General features: G+C 33.0%; 1 protein-coding gene across 1 annotated transcript; it reads left to right on the top strand.

Annotated features, from left to right (window-relative positions):
- Nucleotides 1-2495: 2495 nt before the first annotated feature.
- On the top strand, nucleotides 2496-26653 carry LOC124364275 (UNC93-like protein MFSD11). The gene is made up of 8 exons (XM_046819620.1): nucleotides 2496-3406; nucleotides 9915-10084; nucleotides 11200-11376; nucleotides 12088-12353; nucleotides 16930-17052; nucleotides 18865-19039; nucleotides 23607-23742; nucleotides 25794-26653. Exons 1-8 carry the CDS (start codon nucleotides 3305-3307, stop codon nucleotides 25956-25958), a joined length of 1314 nt encoding a protein of 437 aa, XP_046675576.1. The 5' UTR covers nucleotides 2496-3304; the 3' UTR covers nucleotides 25959-26653.

Genomic DNA, 26653 nt, shown 5'->3' with positions numbered 1-26653 from the left:
AACGCATACATCTGCCCAATTACCGACTGGATAATCCCTTTGGGGAACGGTCCACAAGGAGTCAGACAAAATTCTTAAATAGCAGCATAGGTCAAGTTTGGTATCAAATTAAAGGTCTCACTTAGCAGAGTAGAACGCCGCAAACCGGACTTCAAAAGGTGGATTCATTCAGTAGGTATAGTTATTTGAATTTTAAAACAATTGAACAATATAAAATATTAGGTATTACAAGTAAACACCAATTTTAAAGTACCTGGGATCAAAGTAAGTGTTCAAAATGTTCCCCTCCCATCATCTGACAATGTAGTAATCGAAGCCAGGAATTAATAATTATTACCAATAACACAACTACTGTTAGAATATGAAAGTGACAGATTGAGTCATACACAGCATCCACAGAAACTTAACGTTTGGGCAGGTATTACAGGAAATCAAATTATGGGCCCATTATTTATCAATGGTACTTTAAATGGTGACTTGTATCTAGCAATGCTCCAAAATGAGATAATTCCTGCACTACAAGCTGCTCTTGGTCGACAATTCCAAAGAATTTATTTCCAGCAAGATGCGTCCCACCACACTTTGCTCTCCTTGTTAAAGAATACTTGGATACAATATTCCTTTACAGATGGATTGGAAGACGTGGTGCAGTAGAGTGGCCTGCTCGTTCCCCTGATTTATCTCCGCTGGATTTTTTTCTTTGGGGATACCTCAAAGATAAAGTTTATCGTACTAAGCCTCGAGATTTGGCGCACCTAAGAAATCTCATAGTCCAAGAAGCTCAAGATATTACTCGTGACTACCTTCAAAATGCGGTGGATGGCTTTTAAAACTGCATAGGACATTGCCAGACGATGGGAGGGGAACATTTTGAACACTTACTTTGATTACAGGTACTTAAAAATTGGTGTTTACTTGTAATACTTAATAATTTACATTGTTCAATTGTTTTAAAATTCAAATAGCTATAACTACTGAATGAATCCACCTTTTGAAGTCCGGTTTACGGCATTGTACTCTGCTAAGTGAGACCTTTAATTTGATACCAAACTTGACCTATGCTGCTGTTTAAGAATTTTGTCTGACTCCTTGTGTACCGTCCCCCATAGGGATTATCTGGTTGGTAATTGGGCAGATGTATGCGTTACTATCACCAGTAAACACGTGTGAACTTTGGTATTTTTTTTATATTGTGGTTTAAAAATTAAAAAAGAGGTTCCAGACTTAATTGACACCCTGTATATATATTGCCATTTTATACAGTTTAATGTAAATAAAAGTCGTTTGACAGGTATTTGGTCTTCCGATCATATGTTAGTTTGCTTATTTAAACGCATATGTGACAGATACGGCCAAATACAAAATAATTGAATCGGAAAAAGTAAGCGCTCTGTGGTGTAATAGTAGCACATTCACCCGGCAAGTGAGAGATCCGGGTTCGACTCCCGGCGGAGCAAGTACTTTTTGTGATTCAATGTTTATTGAAATTATATATATATATATATATATATATGAAGAAGCGTAATGCGAAATATAGTTAATTAATATTAATATGTTGGCCTTTTTCTACATATATATATATATATATATATATATATATATATATATACATATATTAAGTTAATAAACAAACAATAAATCTAACACTGATAGCTGAAATTATATTAGTTCCAAGGTTGTTCCTGGATTTAATTTATACTGTATTGTTTAAAATTTTTAAATAAGAAGAATAAGAATAGTTTATTCCCAAATTCACAAATAACAAACATAAAACTTATAAGGAAATACTGCCATCTTACAAGTTATGATAGCAGCTGCAAAACAAAAATTACTATAACTACAGTTGCTTGTTAATGTCATGACAATGTGTGTGGCTCCTGTGACTGGCATTCAAACACTATCAATAAATACAAGAATAAACAAAAACCTTATCACTGCACTTTGTTCTCTTATCTATGGACACTATGATAACGCAAAAACTAAACATTTCCTTCAACTTACGTTAACAATCCTACTTTATTGTATTCTTATAATTAACAAAACAATAGCTCATCTACCTTTGCACCTTCAAAAAGTCATATATATATTATCTAATGCTAACAACCATAATTTTATTTCCAATGAAAATTTTTTGTACTATTATTACTTTTAATGACGAGAGGTAACCGGTTATAACACTTTGGACCCAAAAATACGAAAGATTTTTCAAAACATGCTCTGTTTACTCTGGGTGTGCGAAAAGATCCCATGTGCCTGTTTGGTTGTACTGAGTAATTAGTGCTTAATAGGTTCCACACATTTCAAGTTATATACATTGAATACATTTTGTGTCGCTTTAGTTGTGAATCATCGTATACTGTGCATGATGTGGAAGTGACTCACACTGGCTAATGACTAAAACTCTTATCTAGATTGGGCAAGGTCAGGTATTGCCATAAAGATAGTGGTGGAACATGTCTGGAGAAGTTTAATTAGCTTGTCAAATGGTGTCCACTACACTTGCTTAGCATTACATACAATTGGTGTTTTTTACAGCTGTTAAAAAAACTCAGCAATTAGTTATGTTTAGTTTTGTTATATATAATTATATATCAGTACCTAAGATAAAAAATAGGCAATACAATAAAATTGTAATACAAATATTATAAATTTAAAAATTTTACTGTCGTTTTGCAAGTGCAGTTTTAGTACAGAAATCAAGAGCTGTTCATTTGTTGCGGTTGAATTAATGTGAACACATTTTAGTTGAACTCTGAAGTGAGATCCTGAAATCTGATATCTAACTTATGCAAAATTTTCATTAATATTTTACAATATAAAATTGCTTTGTGGTAGTAAAAAATAGTTGTCTGTTTATATTTTATTTAATATTACGTTGCTATTCATTCCATTTACTTTAGTTTAGTATTGTATGTACAATCATCAATGTGCAATCATCTTGAATTTATCAAACCTGTTTCATTCCAATGTTTCTGTTTGTCGTAAGTACAATTTATGATTGTTTGATTCAAAATGGAAAAAGAGGCTTAGAGAAAATTCAATTTTAAAACAGTTTCGGAGTAAATTTGCAACAAGCTAAATGAATGAACCTAATATATGGAATAATTTTCTCTCCCCTCCCCTCCCCCCAAATGAAGCCTGAAGGCCAGATGTTGTGGAAGAGGGGGGAGGAGATTAAGAGGATGTTGTTAGTTGAGTAAGGAGTATCAAATGAAGACAAGAGGAAGATAATCTCTTCTGAACTGAATGGTTCAGACTACAGAAGCCCTATATTTAATCTATTTCTGAACTCAAAGTTTATAAAATGTCAATACCAAGCATGAAAAGTGAAATTGTGAAGAGTGCATACATTGGTTTCTGTTTTATGGTATTATATTCTGGATTCTATACCTTATCAAATTTGGAGGTAAGCTTCTTTAAACAATTTTTATTTTGGTTTTTTTACTTTTATAATATATTCTAATTGTATAATTCTGGTTTATTATAAATGATTTAAATTATTCATGCTTTCCATTCTCCAATAAGATGTATACAGTGATGTATATAGAAAATTATTTCGGATGGGGCTGGCACACTGGGTGGTTTAGGAGGTATTCAATACTTTATTCTTTAATTTTTTTTTATCTTTAAAAAATTACTAGATGCAATTTTAACATATATCTTTCAAAATTGGGAGGAGACGGGGACTTGAGCTATCTAAACCGTGGTCTTATTTCAAATTTTTGTCCCGTCCATATTCTTTTTAATATCTGGTTTCTCTCTCTTTCTTTGTATGTGCCCCAATCATCTGGCTCAATCTGTCTCGATCACTGTATATAATTCTGAGCTCATGACTTTTCCTTATACACCATTTTAAATTTTCTTCTATCGGTCCACTCTATGTGTCAAAAATCTGAGACTTAAGAGTTCCTTAGTCAAAAATTTGATGTATAGTCCTCTTCAATTGGTTCAATAATAAATTTCTAACTCGATGAGGTAATTAGGCATTTAATTTAATTATGTACACGTTTTTGGAGTTTTTTATACTTACTGTATTATTGCTTATTTACAATTACAGTAAATTTATGAATTGGCTGTATTGAACTAACCTTGAGTATTACCACATGAGAATAATAAGCGTCAAATACTTTTACGCCCTTATATATGATTAATAAAAATCCAAATCCTTTGCAATATTTTTGTAAAGTGTATACTTTTTGATTAGTAAAACAATGTAGTACGAAAACGTTAAAGAATTTTTTCTCAATAAGCACCCAGAAACAGTAGCTTAGCCAGAAATTTCGTCGTGTGGGGTCCGAAACCGGGGATCCCTGTGGGGACGGTTTTGTGTGTTATTTGCCAATGAATTTCACTGGTAAAAGGTAAATACCAAAAATATGGAGCTTTAGTAACTTACGCCTTATAGAAAGTGGAAAGAAGTAATAGGCAAATAACTCTCACAGCAACTCTAGTACCAAAAATTTTCATTGTAGAGCTACAGAAACTTTACGAAGTTCGATCTCAGCCGAGTAAAGGCACCAAAGTGATGATGGATTCACTGGAATAAGAAATAAAAGATCAAAACAAGCTTCACTTCAAGCGTAGAATTGACTCAACTATAATTCTGTCTGTGGAAAAATAAATACTCCTTCGAGACATGGGCCAGCTGATACGACGAAAACCCTTTAAGAAAAGAAGGGCATTTTCGCGCGTTGCTCGGGTACAGATCAAACTAACGGTCGGAAAATGCACTCGTAAAACTCTACTGATTTAAAGTTCGTCCACTTTTGGAATTCAGCTGATTGGGGTATTTGTATGAAATGAGTTTTATAATGACGATTTTTTTGTATCATATACACCACTGTAGACGAGTATATAATAGAATTTATCTGAAAAATCACTTTCGTCGGAAATAAAAAACCACCTGAAGAACTTCAACAACTTCGACTTCGGTTATTGAGGTAAACGTGGTATTCTTTTTATTAGAGTTAGGACGGACGATTTTTTCGTTATCATTAAACTGTACTCGACTACCTATATAATTATCGAGAAAAAAAATCACATCCGGTTCGGTAAATACCAAAAAAAAGCTCTCTAACTACCGATTCGTTTTGAACGGATTATTGGATTTCACAGGTTGAGTGGTTGAGGAAAAGTAGTACTTAAAATTAAATGTTTAGGCATAACATTGAATTTGGATATTAATTCAACAGCACGACAATAAATATATAAATATCGATAAAAAAAAACAAAAAGATTCACTTCCGAAACGAAATTATACTAAGGAAAATGAAATAATACCTCAGAGAGATGAAATCCAAGTAGTCCGGAACTTCTTATCAGTAGAGTTTTTATTTTTCCGTGTATTATCTGACCGAAAGCGATTTTTTCAATTTTATTTGTAATATATAGATTTTAGTCGTCGTTCAATTGATACCTAAAATCAAATTTTTAAACATAATTCAAAGTACCGCCTACTTTATATCTCAACGACTCAACCATTAGAAACCCAAAATAATCAAATACTGAATCATAGAGCATTTCCTCGGTATATTCCGACCTGAGGTAATAACAATACTTTTTAATTGTGTCAACAATAATAAAAAATTGCCATACAAACGTCAAATTAAAATTATTTAGAAATAATGTATATCTATTTTTTTAAGAATAGCCCCCATTCATACCCCGTTCATATACAGTCCAACTCATTCCTAAGACTGATGCATACTTACCAGCCATACTTTTTAAAATCTTCTAATTTTACCACCAGAAATAAGGATGATCGTATTACTTTAAATTTCCAATCCCAGCGGCTTCATCTTAAACTCTTCCACTGAATAAAAACAAACACCCACGACAAGCCAAAAAAAGTGGTCTCATCGAGCATTAAATTTTGTTGGTTCATACACATTTTTTGATTTCATCAGGGACCTTGTTGATCAGCTTAATACAACACAACCAAACAAAAAAAACAACGAAAACACCAAAAAGTCAAACAAGACAAAAAAGACCAACAACAAAACCATAAATAAACACAAAAACATAACAACCAAACAAACACACCACAAAACAAACACTGCAAACCAACAACCTTATCAAAGACAGAAACAACACCATAAAACAACAATAACAACAACAACAATAACAACATAACGCCCTAATAACAAACTAATACGACAAACAACTAACAACATAACTACACAACACAAACCAACTACCGAAAACACACACAGAAACAAAAAAGACCCTAAAACCAAATTAACTAAACGCGGATAAACACCAACCATAACTAAACAATCACAAAACACACCAACAAACCACAACACCCTACCAAAAACACAACTTAAACAAAATACACACAACACAACCAATTCGTATGGCAAAAACGTTTAAACATGCTCTGTACTGTGCGGATGTAACCGAAGGTTGTCCCTTGCCTCTGTCCCTATTGATATACGACCCTGCCCCCGACGTACTCGCACTTAAATCCAGAACAGTCGACATCGAGATGTAAGACAAGGCAAATTTAGCCAAACCAACTCCCTAAAGTCATCTCTGCATGAATTTCCGGGATTTAAATTTTGAAATGATGCGGACAGACTTTCCTTTTGACTTCAAATACTCGCTCAAATTTGTATTTACAGAACAGCCGGCCCCATATCCTCAACTCCGAACATTAGATGGGGTGTACATGGCTGAAGTAGCCATATTTAGTACATCCGCAGCAAAATATATAAAGGTTCCGTAAGCATAAATCCTGAAGAAACCCGTTGAGCAGTGTACTTTCAATGTGATTGTCTCAGTCAGACAATCGACAAAGAAAACCTACATTAGAATGTACCTTTAATCGACCTTAGTCGTTGTTCCGATTAAGGTACATTCCGAGACTTGTGGAATCAAGTTTCCACTAGAGGCAACATCGTCCGCCATCATCAGCAACGCGATCCTCAATCTCTCTTTGGCCGCAAACAGAAATTTAGTGAATTTGATTTGGAGAGTTGATGGTCCTTCAGATTTAATTTAGAAAAAAACTGAATACAAGAATACATTCTAACAAAGGAAATTGATTTTCTAATTCATGTTTTCGATGGAGCTTTAAATGCAGAAGCGATGTATCGTCAACATCCTGACCATTTTCCCTCTCAGAGCGATAGTTTCCCCTGCAGAGTACACAAGGAACAAGACTGGTCCAAGTATAGATCCCTGTGAACTCCCATAGAAAAAAGTCGCTAATTTAAAGTGATTTAATTTGTTTTTTGTTTCTCGATAATTATATAGTAATTAGTCGCGCGTTGAAATCATACCTACAATCACCCGCTCCTATACATAATCCTAAGTACCACTTTTAACCACAACCACTCAACCAAATGAAATCCAAAATCGGCAAAAACTTGAATCTGTAGAGAGCTTTTTTTTTGCGGTAATTACCACCGGAAGTGATTTATTTTCTCGATAATTATATAGATAAGTGTAACATTTTCATGATAACAAAACTCGTCGCCTAACCAATCGAAAACCCCACGTTTACATCGATCATTGAAGTCAAAAAAGTAGAAGTTTCTAAAGTCAGTAGAGTTTTTCACGTGTTATTTTAGCCGACCGATAAGTGATATTTATATTCGATAATTAAATGCAAGTTTTAACAGTTTTAATGACAACCTAAATCAACGACATAACTTAATACTATAAGATACATTTTAGTCCCCGACGACGAATTTAGAACGAAGAGGTCGCTAAATTAAACTGTTCGCCGTGTATAGGTTCAGGTTACATTGCGACGTCCACGTGACCCGCAAGCCCTATAGAAATACCGTGATTACACTACACTATCCTAAAAAATCCAAATCCGAAAGACCGAGCCCAAAAGTATCGTTTATACTTATGATTTAAACGAAAGGACAATTATATTTTTAACAACGGTCACTTCTATCAATCAGTTGAAATCAATCAATTTAATGTTTGTAGACAAGAGAATTGATAACTGTCTTTTTCTCCTGCTCCATGCTCATTTTTTAATAAGTCCTTAAAATTTCGGGGGGGGTCCGACCCCTGGACCCCCCCCTTCGCTACGGGCCACTGCCCAGAAAATCTTCTCTGGGGGAGTTTTCAGAACATGGAGGAGCCAGGAGCATGGAAATCCCCGAAAATTTTGAAAAATATTAGGCTCTAGAATCTTTATATATAGTACTTTTGAACTAAAAAAAGGAGGACAAAGATCAGGTCAGAGTGTATAGTATACAGTAACACCACTTTACCAACAGGAAGTTTATAAAGGCATAATAAAAATATTCTAAAACAAATATAGTTTTAATGAAGTATATCTAACTAAAACAAAATTTAATTTAATATTAACAAAATATTGTACAAAATAATTTAAATCACAAATCAAGACAAAAGCTAAATCTTGATATCTATTCTCAGATCAAAAGGTATAGATATCCGAGTTTGAAAATTGGCCACAAACTACCTGATAGGGTACAATAATGGGAGTTACATTAAAATTTAGTTCGTATATTTCAACATATAAAACTAGAATCTGATTAAGACCAAATGTTTATACAAGATAAATATAAGTGTATTGTAGTTGAATATGTATTTTTAGGATTTATAATAGTAAGAAAATAAAGTTATTAAATTACCATCTTTTCTTTTATTCTTGGCTGGGTGGTTCACAAAATTCGGCACTAGTCATGTTATGGAGCTAAGAGTGTTATGGATCTTAAGCGCGTAATTTTGTAAACCTTTATTTAATACTTTTAATTTTTAACACATATTAAATTGAGTAGGTTTTGTTCATTTACCAGTAACTAAATGTTTTAACGCGCAAATCGCCAAACTGCACCCAGGGCGTTGTTGCCTGGTGGTGACAACAAACTAACACAGTACAAAAATGTTCAGAGTTTGGGAAACTCAGTCTCTACTTTGACAACTGATCACATAGAGACTACTATAACAGATACCTACTTTGTACCGGATACTCGTCTGTCCTGAGAGTAGGTTTAAGTTACCGGAAACCGAAAGTACCCGGTACAGGTTACTGCTAAAGGTACTTTTAGGATACAGATACTTTATACATTTACTGCCATACCTGGTACAAAGTAATTAGACTTGTTTATTAGTAACAACAGCTGGAACATGTACCTGTACCATTTTAAGAGTACTCCGATATGTATGATTCTAAATCAGTATTAGTACATTTTGTGCTCAGTTACTCAAAGTACCATGTGCAGGTAAAAACCAAAAGAAATAAAAAATAACTTCACTTTCGTAGTTGCTGCGTGACAGTAAAGTTCAAATATTTAGTGTTTTGAAAAAAAAAATTGAATTATATGTGTAGTGCTGTGTTTCGCTAATTAAAATACATATTAAAGTTATATTTATATATTTTATTATGACTGATTTCAAAGTTCTGATATAATTGTTCTTTTTAGCAAAAAAAAAAAAAAAAACTATTAGAGGCAATAGATTATTTTGAAATAAAATGCTCTTGGGGGGGGGGGGGAATGTAAATATTTGTTCATGTGTAGCAAACACTCGTGAACACACAATGAAGAAACTATTGATCAGAATCAGAATCCAACATCTTGTCTTGTATTTAGTGCTGTACATACATTCAGTAGTGTCAAAATATAAATGTTAAAAATACATTCAAATATACAGTTTCAATAACACAAAGTGATTGTAACTTACAGTAACAACTGTCTCTCTTATTTATAAAATAAAAACTTAATTAATGACAATTCAATGAATTTTGTGATTGACCTACAAAGAAATAAAATTGATCAAAGTTGTATAAATGAATTAAAAAAGTAGTGCTCTGCAAGGAGATATCTATAGTAAAATGTTGTATTGCTTACTACTGTCAAACCTGATGGTATTTATTAGTAATTAACAGAAACAATTTTGTGCTGGCTTAAAAATAAAACTGTTTCTAGAAACTGTTCCTAACCTCTGCTCGAAAGGAGAATCCATCTTTTAACGGAGATGGATACATCAGTTTGGCCATCGTTTTTGTCTCATATTCTGCCTCCATGTGGTTGGTACTTCCTATAATCAGTGTATGCGGCACAAAACTAACATTTGTAGCTGGCTCCTTAGGATACAGGCAAGTATTTTTTTTAATTTTTTTGCATTTATTAATGCATTACAATTTTTGTAATTAATACATTGTAATTTTTTACACTATTGTTGGCGTAAGGTCACATTTTTAAACACATTTTGTTTACAGACTTGTCTCCTGTCTGACAAAAATATGAGAAAAGGATATTTCCACAGATGTTTGGCAATTATTTAAATTTTAACAATATTTGAAATAAAAATTTAGTTTTTAATCTACTACTTAAAGTCAATTTATAAAATTGAAAATATGTGTGGACGAATTTGTGAAAATGTACATGTAGTATGCTCAAAGATGGCTTTAAATGTTTAATTACACTTCTAGTAAATGTTAACAAAAATATTAATACTTGAAATATGTACTGATAGTTTTTTTACTTTCAAAAAAGATTTTCCACATACCAAAAATGTTGTGTTTCATTGACATTAATATATCTTCTTTAAATGAAATACATATTTTACTAGTAAATTTTCCTCAAAAGTTTAAAAATGGTTCACATAAAGTCACAGAGAGACAAAAGTGGTGGGTTTTGCATCAGCAATTTTATAGCTCCTACCGAGGTTGTATGTTAAAACAATTAAGGTAATGCAATAAATTTTTGGCTTAGAAAATATTTCTTTTTATTTTAAATTAATAGCCCCTTAAGGTAACTTCTTAATTAGTTCTAGTTTCTAATGAGTTAAAAATAGTAACTTTTCAACTAGATCATCTTTACAGAATATACCATATTTATATTGTAGTTTTCTTTTAAAAAGATTAATTTTGTTTAGTATAAAAATGCAATTGACACTATAGGGAACAATAAAACGCTTCAGCTTAAACGTCCAGTAATCTCAGATGGTGTGGAATTTTTAAACAAAATGCTTAGAATATCAAGATTTGTTATCAATTTAGACTGAACGTTTACAAAACAGGTATTCAATGTAAACTTGTATGTTGATAAATTTGTTATCATGTTTTTGGGATCACATTAATTTAGATAGTAACTCAGGGGTACCACACCAGTATTTTCCAGTTATGTTTACATGTTTATGAAGGTAATAGGCTGTATGATGAACACGACTAAGAAAAGGAAATTGTAAGTTATGATCACCTATATTCAGCCTGTTCATAGCCTCGTTCCTGACAGAGTCCAGTTGGCTACTGTACGCAGGATCGGCATGTTGTGGGGTTGGATCTGCCATGATCTGGCCGATACAAGGCAACTATATGATCCTCATCTCATCCAACCTCACAATCACCAGGAACTTGTCCATCTTCAACATCATCTGGCAGTCATCGTAAGTCTTTCTCAAATGAAATGAATAATGTGTATGTTGTAGCACCATTAAAGGGTTGTTTTTATAAAAACTTTTATAAAAACACTTTTGGAGGGATCTTAAAATTTAGTGCATGCATTTGGAGCAGTTTCCTTAAAAGATTCAAATTTAATGTCGATTTCAGATCTTAAAGGGGAAAAACTGTGTTCAGGAGGCTTAACAAAAGCTTTGTTGTGTACATTTCTGTATAGAAACTTAACTAAACTAACTGTATAAACCATTCCAGAAGGGTTCACTTCTGGTTGGTTTATACCTTCCAGTTGAACACTGGGTACAACAAAAACTGATGTGTCACTTAAATCTGAGCAACCTTATGGATATTCAGGAGCCACAAATCACTAACCGCAAATGTCGAGATATTCGGGTGCAGAGGTAGATCGGTAGGTCCAGTCTAATTTTGGAATTAGCGGGGATTCCTAAATGTTAAGGGCTGTTGCTAGCCTAGACATATGGGCATGCCACCCCTGCCCGCTTTGACTGGTGAGGCTGGTACAGAGCTGGCTTCCAAGGAAGCGTGACTGAGATAAATACCCAAAATCCTTCCTCAAGAATTTTGAGAGGAGGTGGCTCCTATTCCCAATCTTACCATCCAGAACATCCTGTGACTCTGGAAGCAGTGCAATGCAGTGTTACTTGTGAACAGTGAATTAATATTTTGCCATTATTTTGCAGATTGTTTTACGGAAACATTTTAGCCCTTTTCGTATTCCAAGATAAAGAGTACTTAGATAAACAGTCACGTACAACTGTGATCTTGGCATTACTGGGGATCTCTGCTTCAGCAACACTGTTTTTGCTCTTCCTGCCCACCCCGACCAGCAGTGATGGGAAGGATATAAAAGAGGATTATGCAAGTCCTATTGTGGCTCTGAAGAAGACATGGGAAGTTGCAATCACCAAATATATGCTAATTTTGTTTATCCCCTTTGTATTTATGGGTAAGTTTCATTTAATACATTGTTACTTATTAATCGATTGTGTCATTTATTTAATACTGACTATGGTAGATAGGGCTATACTGAGCTTTTAGCGGGGCCTGGAAAAGACATTCAGCCAGGCCCCATCATGTCTCGCTACCGCAACCCTGACACACTGTTTCACAACCCCCCCCCCCCACAACATTGTCTCATTGATAACATTGCATTATTTTGTTAATGGTAGTAACATTCAGTATTAAGTTATAGTTTTAGATTGAACTGTCTTGTTTGTCGAAGTGTGGCAGGGGCCGCCTCATCCCTTTTTGTCCAAATTGAGTTATACATCCTGTTCCTTAGTTTAAAACATGCTGAATCCAAATAAATCATTATTTTGTATCTAATCCCGTCACACCCACTTGCATAATTTTTTGGCAAAGTAGGAAAAACCGTAACAAACAGATCCACCACAATAAAAATATACTTTTTTTTACCAAAAAGTTCCTAAATTTCAACATTTATAAGTGAAAAATTATGAAAACATATGTACAAAAGATGTCAGTTTATTATGAGAAAAATATTTTTTGGAAGTATTGGTGTGGCAGGTTGATACTCACTTAAGAATATGATGGGTTTCTAAACTTAAAATGAATTAAGTTAAAAATAAACAAGAATTAAAGCACTTTACTGACTAAGAAGCTTTTACACTCAAAAACTCGTATGTATATAACTGCACAGAACAAATATTAGCAAACAGGAAACCTCCGGAATAAAGAGAATGTACTTCAATTTAAGAAAAACTATGACAAGAGGCTGAAGGCTATAAGAAAGAAGGCATCTTCATATTTCATTGAAAGGACAGAAAACAAGTCACAAGCAGTATGGCAAATGATAAATTCTACACAGAATAAAAAGAAAGATTGCCCTGTGCTTAAATTAAAAGTGGGGGAGGAACTAATAAACAATAATTCATGAAAAGTGGTAAACTGTGTCAATAACAATTTTTCAACAATTGCGGAGGCCATACTTGCAAAAATATTTCCTCCCAGCACTAAACCACTTCTGCCATTTCCTATTGTTTCTGTGATATCAAATTTAAAGTCCAAAAATTCTGCTGCCATTGTTAAAGTTTTCTCTAAAATGTTAAAACTGTGCAAGAATGAACTAAAACCTCCCTTAGTTTAAAATTTTAACAAATCATTTGAGGAAGGAAAGTTTCCATCAGGAATGAAAGTATAAAATATCTATCCAAAACATAAATCAATACTTACTAACTACATGTCAATTTAACTCTCTCAACTTTTTCATAAATATGTGAAAAGATCTTAAAAGGCTTCTAAATTCCTGTTTCCAATACAAGTTGCTAACAAACAACCAACATAGTTTTCGAACTGAAAAATCAATAACCACTGCAATAATTAAGCTGATAGAGACTGTTATTGACAATCTTGAGGAGGGCGAGCTTCAAAGGTCAATATTTTTGGACTTCAGTAAGGCTTTTTTGACTGCTAAAGCATAGACTAATTATAGGAAAACTGGAAAGTCTAGGTGGAAACAAGATTGCTAAACAATGGTTTGATACTTCAAGGAAGAAGAAAATTAGTGGAAATTAGACATACAAGTAAGGAGTTCAGATCTGACCTTTAACCAACAGTCAGCGGAGTGCCAAAGGGATCTACAATAGGACCAGTTCTTTTCATCTTATTCACCAATGATACATCTCAGTATTTTGGTGACTACTGAACACCATTGCTCTATGCCAACGACACCATGCTGCCTCTAAATGGAAAGACACATGATTACATAGAAATATCTTCTTATAATGTACTTAATATGGCATATCAGTTTTGCTTTGGAAATGATTTTGCTGTTAATCGTTTTAAAACCAAACAATTGGGATTTGGAAGGCGGGCAGCGATATACAATTCTCTCTGATATAGAAACGGACACACAAGCAAAATACCTTGAGATGACAATAGATGTAAACCTCAACTGGACACTAAATCTTGACAATATTAGTAAAAAAATTGAACACCGGCCTGTATGTTATAAAGCAAATAAAATCAATAAGTGACGACCATACAGCTAAAACAACATACTTCACTCTTGTTGAAGCACATTTTCTTTATGGTCTAATAGTTTGGGGTACTTCTATTACAAAATTTGAAAAGGATTCTTGTCATGCAAAAATAGGACATTAGGATCCTCTTTGACTTCCAAAGTCAAGAATCCTGTAAAGAAGCTTTTGAAGCAAAAAATATCTTGACAGGGTTGCGTTATACAATCAGGATGTAATCCTGTATGTTGACTGTGAAGATCTGCCAAAACTGAACAGCATATACCAACACAACACAAGACATGCCACAAAGTACATTCTACCCAACCACCATCTCACATTGAATGAGAAAAAAACCTTCATATGTGGGTAGAAAACTGTTCAACCATCTCCCCCAAGACCTGCGTTGTAAGAGTGAGAAAGCTTTGAAGACAAAGATGGCTTCAAGAAATACCCTACTAAACAAGAACGTAGCCGGGAAAAATTTGTTGGGGATCCAGACAACTGATATTTTCCCGTAGTGGACAGAGAGTAAGTCTCTATTTTGTTGCTTAAAAAGTTCTTGACCCGTTTCTTTATTAAGAACAATCTTTCAACAGTATATGTCAGTAATACTGAAATTTTTAAATAATAATAATCATTTACTACAAAAGTGGGTGGGTCCGGACCCCTTGACCCCCTTGCTGGATATGTCCTTGCTACTAAATACAATTTGACAATACTACTTTTCTTTCTTGACAATATTTATAGTCTTAATGATGACAAATAAAGAGTGTTTCTGATTCTGTACATTGCCTCTGGTCACTAAGAATTAATAAAATCCATCATTAAATTTTACATAGTTACTGGCTTCCTATCAACTAAATAATACAGATTGACACATGCTTTGGCAAACATTGATTGCCTGCATCCAGAAACTGTTCTGTTTACATTTTCACAAAAACTTTGAGGACCAAAAGAAGCATTCTAAAAGTCAAATCTTAAAAGAACTCTTTTGAATTACCCCTCTTTGGAGTTTCATCAACTCATTTTAGTTTGATAAGATAATTAGTTTTTATAGCAATACAGAATGCAGTGGTGGCAGAAGACTTTACCGTCTCCTTATTTTCCTAACAGGACAGTCGCATTGGTGATTCTCGACCTGAGAACTTAAGCGTAGAACTAAATAATGGTATATGTGGAAGATATTAAATGATAATTGAACTGCTCAATATTAAGTAATTTTATTTTAAATTATGCTTCCCCTATTATAGACAATATTCCATATTCAAATTTAGCAATGGGAAAATGTGAAAATTGGCTGTTACCTTATGATTTAAACTATTTCAAATATAACATGGGATTAACTCTCCAGACAAATCTGTAGATATGGTTAGGTGTTCATGCTTCCTATTGTATTTTTTCCCAAATCTTCTCAGCATACTTTTTTGACTTAGTCCTTCCTTTTACCACTGGAGGAAATATTTGATTGCAACACTTCTGGTTATTCCTCTTGTTGAATCCTCTCATATACCAACATGCATTGTGCGTACTCGTATGTATGTACATGAAGTTGAATGGTTCTGCTACACCATTGTTGTGAAACTCATGTATGTTAGAGCTCAACTCTTTCTTGCTGTTCTTATCCCACTGTTTAAAACTCTTTCAAGGTAGAAAATCTAGTGTATTCACTTTTAGCCATGATAGCCTTCAGCAAATCAAGTTTCTTTTTAACCCTCCACTATATCTGACAGGTTTAAAATATTGGTTTTCTTTTCTTGCAATTACTTACTTAGTATGTTCAACTTTTCAAACAATTCAGTAAGAAAAGCAATCTTTACCAGAAAGTTCTTGTCAATAAATTTATCATGGTTGTCAATTACATGGTTTTTATCCTCCTGGTAACCATATATTTCATATCTCAGCTCAAAAACACCCTAGAAAGGGGGTTACCAAGAAACAACCAACAAGAAATACCGAAGATTATAACATGAGCGGTCAGATCCCATGTCCTTGTACATTTGTTAAAAAAATCTTTCTTTTTAGAGTGTTTTTAATTTAATTTAATGTAGTTGATTGCACCCATAACAACGGTTATATCATGCAGTTCCTTAATGAGAACTTCAGCTGCTAATGCTTCTCTATGGATCATGCAATGGGTCCAAATCGCAATGGTTGCTCTTGCTTAAATGAGCTTGAAGCCTCTTTTTTCGACCCGCCATTGAACTTCCACTATCAGTAGACTACTTATTACAACACATTTTTACTAGTCAATTTCTTGGTTATTGGCATTATTTGGGTGGAATGATGAGTAGCGTCAAGGCAATACGTTCCAAGAAATAGTGAAAAGTCTGCCTGCGAGTCTCTCACAAGATTGCCATTCATGCGATGATGCAGCAATCTTACACGATATATTGTCTTAATCACTGTAGCTCAACTGCAGTGTGTGGAATTTCAAGGCGCCCCAGGGTGCTGCATCGCACGCTTTAAAAAGCACTCGACTAGACCATGTGTTAATTACCTTAAAACTAAGTACACATTATGTGTAATTTTTTATTATTGCAGGATTTCAAGTGTGCTTCATGTCTGGAGTGTACGGTTCATGTGTGGGGTTCACCAAACAGCTGGAACACTCTGAACAGCTTGTTCCTCTTATAGGATTGATTATTGGAGTTGGAGAAATTGTATGTAAGTAACACTATCAATAAACAGCTCAAACATTTTTAAGCTTTATAACTTTTGAATATTGTACCTCATACATTTTTGGGTTTCACTTTATTACATTTTTGTTTAATTAAAATTAAGTGCAAATTTCAAAAATCGTCTGGAGTAAGCTTTGAATGACTTTCTCAGAATAGAAACAATTTTACTTTTTAGTTTCTTGTTTATGTTGCACTGGTTTGTTACAGTTTTACAAGTTGTTGAAGACAGATTATTTTTATTTGTGAATGTGTACTGTTGAATTTCAATCCAAACATAGCTCTAGTGTGAGCTCCTGATATTGTTGAGATTAGATCTACATAAAGTCAAGCAAGATTCGCTTTGAAGACGCTTTCTTCACGTTTGGCCCAAACCATCTTATTAACTGTCTGTGTGATTTTGTATTGATGATGGTTGAGTAATACATTTTGTTATACAATGTAGTACTTAGAGGTTTGAGGTAGAAAGGGAATCTATGTGTGTATGTTTTTGGAAATAAAAAATGTTTCTATTTCTATATATTTCTAATCCTCATCCATCAAAAGTTTTTCTTGAAAGGAAAGGGATATGCTTTCCTGGAAAGTTTTGAGGATAAAGAGTCTCGAAATACAGTTTTGAGCACTTTTAAAAATTGAACTGGTTTAGAATAAAATACGATTCCTTTGTACTACCATGGAAAATTTTAATGTTTGGGACTAAAGAACACTGGTTTATCCACTTTCTGACAAATTTTACTTCAGGGAAATACAAGGCTTAGTGTATATGAGATACGAAAAAACACAATCTTATACTACGTTAAAATTATTTTCTTTTAAGAAAATATTAATTATTTTTTTCCATAAAAATCTGGAAGAAAGGAAAAATAATTCCTAAAAAATAGGTGGTAAAAATTTGAGAATTCTGGGCCTCAAAATGTTGTTTTTACCTCTGCCAAACTGATTTCGTTTAGGAAAGAACATATTGGTTCAATACATGTGTTCAGATATTGCCTCACAACCTTATTTCTATGTAATGCAAGGATCTGAGTAAGTTGCAAGACATAAAATAGCAGTAAAAACATATATTGGTAAAAATATGTCCAGTATACAGTAAAACAGTAGTTATGAGTGTAAATAATAAATAATCAGCTATAAAATAGCCATTTCACATTTAGACAGAAGACAACAGTAAAAACTAAGTGGTTTTGGAATTTCAGATATTATAAATTTGTTATGCTATTATAGTATGTTTATGTAACTGTTCCTGTAATGTATAATAATAGGATGTGTTATTACTTTTTGCATCTTTTAACATTATTTTGCTACAAACAATTTGAAATAATTATTCTGCAGTAGTACCAAAACAATTTATTCCACTGATTTCTTTATAAACACCATGACCGGAAGTGATAGTTTGATTCTAATTGAATTTAACCTTGAATTGTTTAATTTATACAATGGCCTATCGGTTTTCATCATGGATACAGTTATGGGTATTAAAAAAAAAAACTCAAATGAAGAAAGTAGCAACTGATTGATATTTAATAGATTAAAGTTTAATACTCATCTGTGTACAGTGTTTGCTAGCAAACGCTGACAAAGTGTCATCTTAAGCAATTAAAAACTTGATTATAAACAGTTAACTAGTTACCTTCTTACTTGTCCGGAGAGAGAGAGTAAATATGAACAAAATAATTTGTATTTATGCCTCTTACATATTGTTTAGCGGGTTTTGATGTTTGATCTGCCCGATTTTGTCAATGGTGTTGTGCCTATAGGCAATATTGCAGTATTTTGTCCGTATCACGTATTTTTGTTCCAGCTGCTCTGTGTTTGATATGTGTGGGTAAACACGTCACCTCGTGGATATGGGGACAGACTGTGGTGATGATTGTCGCTCTCGTTATTGAATATTCAACATTTATTCTGATATTTCTCAATTTACCTAACAACTCTGTATTTGGAGAGACGAGTGACTCGGCCATTTTACCAAGCAGGTGACAATACTGATTGAGATAACAAAATATCTATACTACCAAGTTGTACAAAATAGAATGTAAAATTTATTTTCACTTTTTTTGTAAACACTAAATATTTGACTATCCCTCTTCATATTTTATCTGATAAGGACCAGTAATCAAATTATGAATTGTCTTTACACTTTTCAAAACTTTAAAAGGCTATGTCAATGTCCTATTTGCAACTTCTAGGTGGTGTAATACAAGTTGTTCACACCATTTGTATCATTAATAAATTTATTATTTAATTCACACAGTTAAACAGATTTTTATATAATCAGTAATCACACAAGTTTGTTGTACCACTTGAATGTTGATCAGTAATAAATCATTACTCGCATTACTTAATTGTATTGCAGCGTATTGTATTGTAGTATACAGAGTGTTTGATAAGTCAATACCCAATTTTGTGTCAGCTGTATTCAATCAGTCAAAAATGACCCAACAGTTTTTTGTAGGGTGGCCCAAACAATAAGTGTAAAAAACCAGGCCAAAAACTTAACTGGATCTCAAAGAGTGCAGGAAGCATTAAGAAACATTCCAACACTATACGCTGCAAGCCTAGTGTCAAATGTCTGACAGTGGCTGTAGAAACGTGTTGCCAGCACTGGAGTTAATGTTGAACTGTAGTTAAATAATTTTTAGGGAAGGAACCCTAGGAATTAACCTACATTTTTATGTCAGTCACAAGTTCCACTAAAAAAAATAAAATATTTGATTCAAAAGATAAAACGGGTATTGATTTATCAAACTCCCTGTATTTTTATATCTTTAATGCAGTTAAATGTTTAATGGCACTTTAAATATTCCAAAACTTAAAATAATTTTGTTGCAATTTTTTAAATTCAATATCAATTCAAATATGTTTGGTGCAGTTCAATTTTACAGTTTCTTCCTAAAGCTAGTTTACAGTTTTACGTTGAATTAAATGTAATTAGTCATAATATTACGTAAAGTCAATTTCTTTGTGTGTATTTCACTTAATATTGTTTCTGGCTAAATGATATTTACTTTTCTGACTAGTTTCAGAACACGAGTTCAGTTCAAAATCAGCACAATATCAATTAAAACGCCTATATCTTTATTATGAAAGTAAAGTTCTCAATATTTACGTAAGACAATTATGTAATGGTAACTGTCTGAAATATTACTTATTTGGAGGATTATTATGTTTTGCGCAATGAGAAAGAATTTTTAAATTTTTCTTAAATCTTGAATTACGTTTAGTGATGGTTATTTTTATTAAATATTTGTACTGTTTGACATTGTATCTGCTTGTTTCCTTGAACAGTCGTCGTACCTCCAATTTTAGGATGTCTGAACATATTGAGGGCCTGTTACATCGATGTATTTTGATAGTATCTAAATAGATTTTAAGATAGCTATAAATGGAAACTTCTTAAAATTTTGGATTATTTCAATTATAAAACAAAAGCTCAGTATTGTACAATTTTTTTAACTCCCCAATTGTTCTGACCACCATTTTTGATCTACTATTATCAGTTGTAACAGTGTAGGATAAATGCCTCCCCAATGGATTATGCCAAATGTTATGCCAAATTATGGTTGACTCATACCAGGACAGATATCCTCAAATCAACACTACAAGAATACTGGTACATGTTTCTATTGATAGTTCGTAATTTACCAGTCAGATATTCAATATGTTCATTCCATTTTAGATTACAATCAATAATTAACCCTAATATTTTATCCTGTCCACAAGCTAAAGTTTTTCACAGTTACAAGTATATTTACATAAATTTTTGCTTCAAAATATATTTATAGTCTTTTAAATATACAGTAGCAGAATTTTTGTAAGAGAATATTACAGACTTAGTTTTGTTAACATTTACTATCAGTTTGTCACTAATGATCCAATCAGTTACTAATTTTAAATCCATATCAATCTTGTTTTTAAGCATATTGTAAGTTTCTCCATATGTTGCCAGGGAAATATCATCATAGACCAAAATAGTTGATTGAAATTTCTGACCAATCAGATCATTTATATAGATTACAAACATTAAGGGTCCTAATACTCCACCTTTTGGAATGAATTCCACAGGTTGTGGTCTTGGTATTTCTCATGATTCCCTGTATTCTGACAACCTGTTTCCTATCTGTAAAACATAATCCAATCCAACTATTGGCTGCACAGTTTTTCCATAATTCTTCAATTTATGCAGCAAGATATCTCTATCTACAATGTCAAATGCTTTACTAAAATTAATATAGGTAGCTATAGGTTTATTTTAATCTAATGATAGTACTATACTTCTGATATGGCTATCAATTGTAATTTTTCCTTTTAAAAATCCAAATTGAGAAAAAAATATTTGTATTGCAATATTCAACCAATTGCAACTGAAAACATGATTCAAATATTTTAGACAAGATATTTAATATAGAAATAGGCTTATAATTATTTGTGGACTGTCTATCCCTCGACTTATAGATAGGTACCACACAAACTAATTTTAATTCAGTAGGATATATACCACAACTGACAGAGAAATTAGAAATAAAAAATATTTCTACTAGTAGATAACAATGGCTAAATGCCTCAAAGTATTCTTTATTTTACACATACTTATTCTATCAATGCCTGGCCAGTACTTCTTTTGTTTTTCATACCTGATATAATTTTAAACATATCAAGAACAGATAGTTTACCCAAATCAAACCTACAGTTTTCATTTGATACCTCAGGGAGTTGAAAAATATCTTGACCAAATTCACATTTGATTAATTTCTATGGAATATCTATAAAAAATTCATTGAAACGAGTCTGCAGTAAATTTCTTGTTACTATTAACTTCATATACTACCTATATCTCCAACCATGACATAAGTGAAATGTTGCCGCTACTCATGGTTGACAGATCAAACTATGCACCAAATTCTCTAAATATTGTCTCTAGCAGCTTCTATTTTTCGAGAATAATATTGGAATTTGGCTTATATAATCTTTGCAGACACATCCTGGGCTACAATTGTGTATCTTGAAAAAAGCTTAATGTCATTTTTATGTATTTTACAGACTTGTACAATGAATTCTTGAAATTCACTTTGCTTATTGAAGAATCTGTAATCCAAGAGACCGACGTTTATTCGAACCTTTATTTGTTTTTATAAACTTGGCCTACCTTATACATAAACCATACAGATTATAAAATGTATTTAAGGATTCTTCAAATATCCTTGACAGTACTCCAGTTCTGTTGGGAGCTGTTTATTCACAATATCACATTCAGAAGGACAAAGGAACAATCATTCTCCATACTTATTAATAATCCAATTAATTTTTACTTCAGTCATTCTGTTTCCAATTCAGCAGTGTCCCAGTTAAGTGCCAAATACTTGTCAACACTATAAAATGCTTGAGATGCTAAAAAGCATTTCAGCTGCATTATGGTTGCTTTGAGCAATGGAGCATTTTCATCATATTAGGCAAAGTTTTGACAAAATAAACTCCTGTCTTTGACAACCTTTGTTGGTTTGTTCATAAACCACCTTTCTGTATCCCCAGTACGTACTTTCTCCTGTCTTTCTGTAGTTTCATACTCATGCATTTTAAAAATTTTCTACAAATGTAACAACTTGTTATTTTTGTCACCCATTTTAGCACTAACTTCACAGCATGCACAGCAATTTTATTAGTTTTTAGAGCACTTAAAAAATTGATAATCTGTTTATTACTATCTATTTACATAGTATTGCAATAATTGTAAACTTCTCAAAATAGGAAGGATAAAATAAGCTGGAGATAATAATAATAATAATGTTTTTTATTGAGACTGTATTAGAATAGTCAACTTCGTTAAGAGTCTAAAATTGTTCAGTCATACGGTGCACAAAAATCACACCCAGACATTCAAAGATCCATTTAGACTCATGCAATTGAATTCTATCCAACTTTAGTTCATGTCTGCGGGTTCATAGTTTCCTAGGAGTGTACATCACTACTTTTTTGTGATCGCATTTCAATTGGAAAAGATGAATGTTTCCAGTATGTTAATAGTTTCAAACTTTTGAATGCTAGTTTGCGCGAATCTCTCTTTTACAGTTTTACGATTGTTCAGGCTGCTTTTTTTTGGAAAATGAAAACTCTAGAAAAGTTTGCGTTTGAGCAACCTCCCCACAAAACCAATCTATAAGAGAGGTATCTGTAGATAAGCCCATAATATGCCGCCATCAGTACTTGAGTCGGGCAATATTTGGATAGTTGCGAGATACATTGAACATCAACAATAGTGTCACAACAGCTACTCAGTGTGTGTATTCATAACAAAACAATACTCATAGCTCGGTATAAAAAAAAAACTTAGTAAGAAAACTCCCATTTCGACCTTCACCAACACTAGTGAAGCTGACAACTAATTTTTTTCTCCAGGGAAATATCTTTATTGATTTGAAAAAACCCGGTTATGTGTTTATACAATGCAAATTGAATCTTGGCTTTTCGACTATTACTTGTTTTAAAAATAATGTAGTATACAATATAGTTGAGTAATAGTAACTACTATTTGTTTATTTTCCACAGCTGGTGGAATGCAGTATTAGCTGCATTCTTGATAGGTCTGTCAGATGGCATTTACATGTCTATGATTCCATCCATGATCGGCTTGCTGTTTCCCAGTGGTAGCGTGTACGGATGTGCTGTGTTTACCTTCATTTTGGTAAGTTCCTGTTATCATTCTTGTTTAGATTTTATAATACACTAGTATTGTATTAAAATTTCATTTTATAAACTCATTTAAAGAGAGGTGTCAAACAGATGAGCATTGTTTGATGACAAAAATTAAATCTTGGGGGTGTCAATGGCCAAGTGGTCTAAGACTTCGGACTTTGGATCTGAGTTATAGATAGTGCAAGTTCACATACTGTCTGTGAGCTTAGCACTTTTTATCAGTACCAACAACCTTGTACTGTATACTCTTATTCTGTTTGACAAGATCCTCGCATAGGCCAGTTGCTCAAGAGGATGGGCAGAATAAGGCTTTGAAGGGAATCGGCCTCTTCTTTAAAAAAATTAAACTGTATTGTATATAATGTATACAAGCACCATATTGTCTCCTAGGGTCTTATTCACAACTAGTACCATTTATCCTATGAACAAATTTTTTTTTATATATCAACTACACTCACCAAAAGTAAAAAAGTGATTTTTTCAATGCCTTAAAAATCAAGTGTAAAGAATTGTATGTGAAGAATTTCTTTTACAATAGTTAATATTTTATTCTGCAGAACGAATTAAGCTAATCTTGCAAATCTTGAAATTTGCATCAAGCTTCATTTTTGTATAGTCAACATTGAGTTTGATGATGGTTCATGTTCACTAGGTCTCTCCATATGATTTTGCTGAGGATTAGTGAAGCTTAACTGTTGGAGGATATCTTTAGGATGGATTGAGCTATAAGCTTGGATTGTGTATATTTTGCTATCACTCAGTAAGCTGACAAAATTTTTCATCTGACTTTGTCTTTCATGGGGTATTTCTAGAACGAATTCAACTATAGGATTGAAATTTCGTGTATAACTTCATTTGTACACGGGTTCAATCGGGTTTAGTGATGGTCCATGACTATTCATAGTATTTCGCTGAGTTTTAATAAAACTGAACACTCTCAGGGATATCTGAGAATTAATTTAGCTTAAGACGAGATTTCCATGATACTCCACTCACACATGGTCAGGATTGAGTCTGGAGATGGTGCATTTCTCTCCAGGGAATGTCTCTCTCTGTGTCCTTAGCCAAGCCTTTTACAAGACTCGCTCTGGTGTACTTCTACATTGTTATTTATTAGGTTCTTAGTTAATGTCACTCTTCAAGACCAGCCGACTGTAACTAATAACAAGGCCACATCTCATTCACTCATGACACTTAGGCCTATCACTCTCGTCCTGAATTCAAAAACAAGTCACCTGTTTACCTGTCCGAACATTTCAAATTTATTTCCGATATAAGTGAGCGACCTATGAGAAGGGGATCCACCTTACTGTCAATTCCTGTTCATCGATCGAACTTCTTCAGTAAGTCGTTCACTGTTCAGGCATGTCGCCTCTGGAACTCTCTTCCTGATGATATACGTATTATAGAGGGCCGAGCTCGTTTTGGGGCAAAGGTCAAGGACTTGTTGCTGGCCGGTCTGTGGGGGTGACGGGTGGCGGTGCTCGTGGCGTGCTTGTGGTCGGGCTGTGTGTTTGAGAGAATGAATGTAGTAATAACGAGAAATTCTTTAAAAAGTAATCTGTTAATTTAAGTTTTAATTTAACTTTGTTTGAATTTTTCTACATATTAAGCTGATAAATTTTATTTTTAATTATTAAATAGTATGTATATATTTTGGTTAATTTTTAAGCATTTATTTTAATTTAAAATTTGTTATTAGTTAAGATCATTCACTGTACATATATCGGTATATTATGTGAGGTTGAGTGGTAGAGAGGGCTAAATAGCCCTAACTCCGCCTCTTAAATAAAGGCATATTTCATAGTTGCCTTAACACATGTAAACATGAATGTCAACATTTGAAGGTGACAGCAGTTATTGTAATAAATTAGTACTGCTGAAAATGGCTAAAGACCTTGGGACTACTAGACAAACATAGAGTCAAATTGTTGGTTTCAAATTTCATTTAAAATTCTATTTTGTTCTTTAGCAAAAACTGTGAACCATGATTTTGTTTGATCAAAAAATGTGAAAGTACTTATTTTTGTGTGTTTTTAGAGTGTATTCTCTTCTGTGGGATTCTTCAGTAGTAACTATATTGGTCTCTACTGGCAGTTGTTGATCTTGGCAGTCACAGCTACGCTAGGTGCTCTCTGCTACGCTCATGTCAGTCTGGATGTCCAGAGACGAGTCGGCAAACAGGAAGAAACAAGCAAACTGTGATAACATTGAAACCGACTAATTATTTGATCTGTAACATCATTGGATTTATGTAAATGTAATATTTAATCCAGAGACTGGACTACTATAGAATTTCATTTTAGATTTGCTGGCAATGTATTAATTTTTCCATGTAGAAACTCCACTTAAACCTCATTAAAATTGATCAAATTATAACCTGGTCAACGTAGATATCAGCTGAAAAGTCTTGATTGTGTGCTTCAGTAGTATAATTATATAATGGATTAAGTTCAATTTGGAAATGTCCTGTGGTTTTACCAAAATGTGTTATAATTTGACAATATTGACTTAAAGTAATAAAAATAATTGTATTAACACGGAGTGTGAGTTTAAAAATGTGTTTAAGATTTCAATTTTATCCTAAGAAAAGTTAATATTTTCAGGAAATACCACTTTTAAAACAGTTTTAAACTACTGCATTATAATAAATGCTCGATTTGAATTTTGGTATTTTGTGTGCAAATTTTTTTTGTTTCACAGTTCAATCACTCATCTGGAGAAAATGTGTTGAAATTATTTTATTCATTTAACAGATTAACTGTTGGTTAAAAGACTGAAATTCAGTACAGTTAAATTGTATTGCTTATTATAAAATAGTAATTTATTTTAGTAAATATATAAATGTTGTGATGTTTATTTGCATATATGTAGACTATTTAAATAAATTGTTTTGAGTA

This window comes from Homalodisca vitripennis, chromosome 6 (genome assembly GCF_021130785.1).
Source record: "Homalodisca vitripennis isolate AUS2020 chromosome 6, UT_GWSS_2.1, whole genome shotgun sequence".
NCBI lineage: Eukaryota > Metazoa > Arthropoda > Insecta > Hemiptera > Cicadellidae > Homalodisca > Homalodisca vitripennis.
This window is presented reverse-complemented; position numbering and strand designations above follow the sequence as displayed.

Coding starts and splice junctions, on each gene's coding strand:
- LOC124364275 (XM_046819620.1), top strand. CDS start 3,305: ATGTCAATACCAAGCATGAAAAGTGAAATTGTGAAGAGTGCATACATT. Junction 10,085..11,199: donor GCTGGCTCCTTAGGATACAG/GCAAGTATTTTT, acceptor ACCTATATTCAG/CCTGTTCATAGCCTCGTTCC. Junction 17,053..18,864: donor TGGAGTTGGAGAAATTGTAT/GTAAGTAACACT, acceptor TTTTTGTTCCAG/CTGCTCTGTGTTTGATATGT.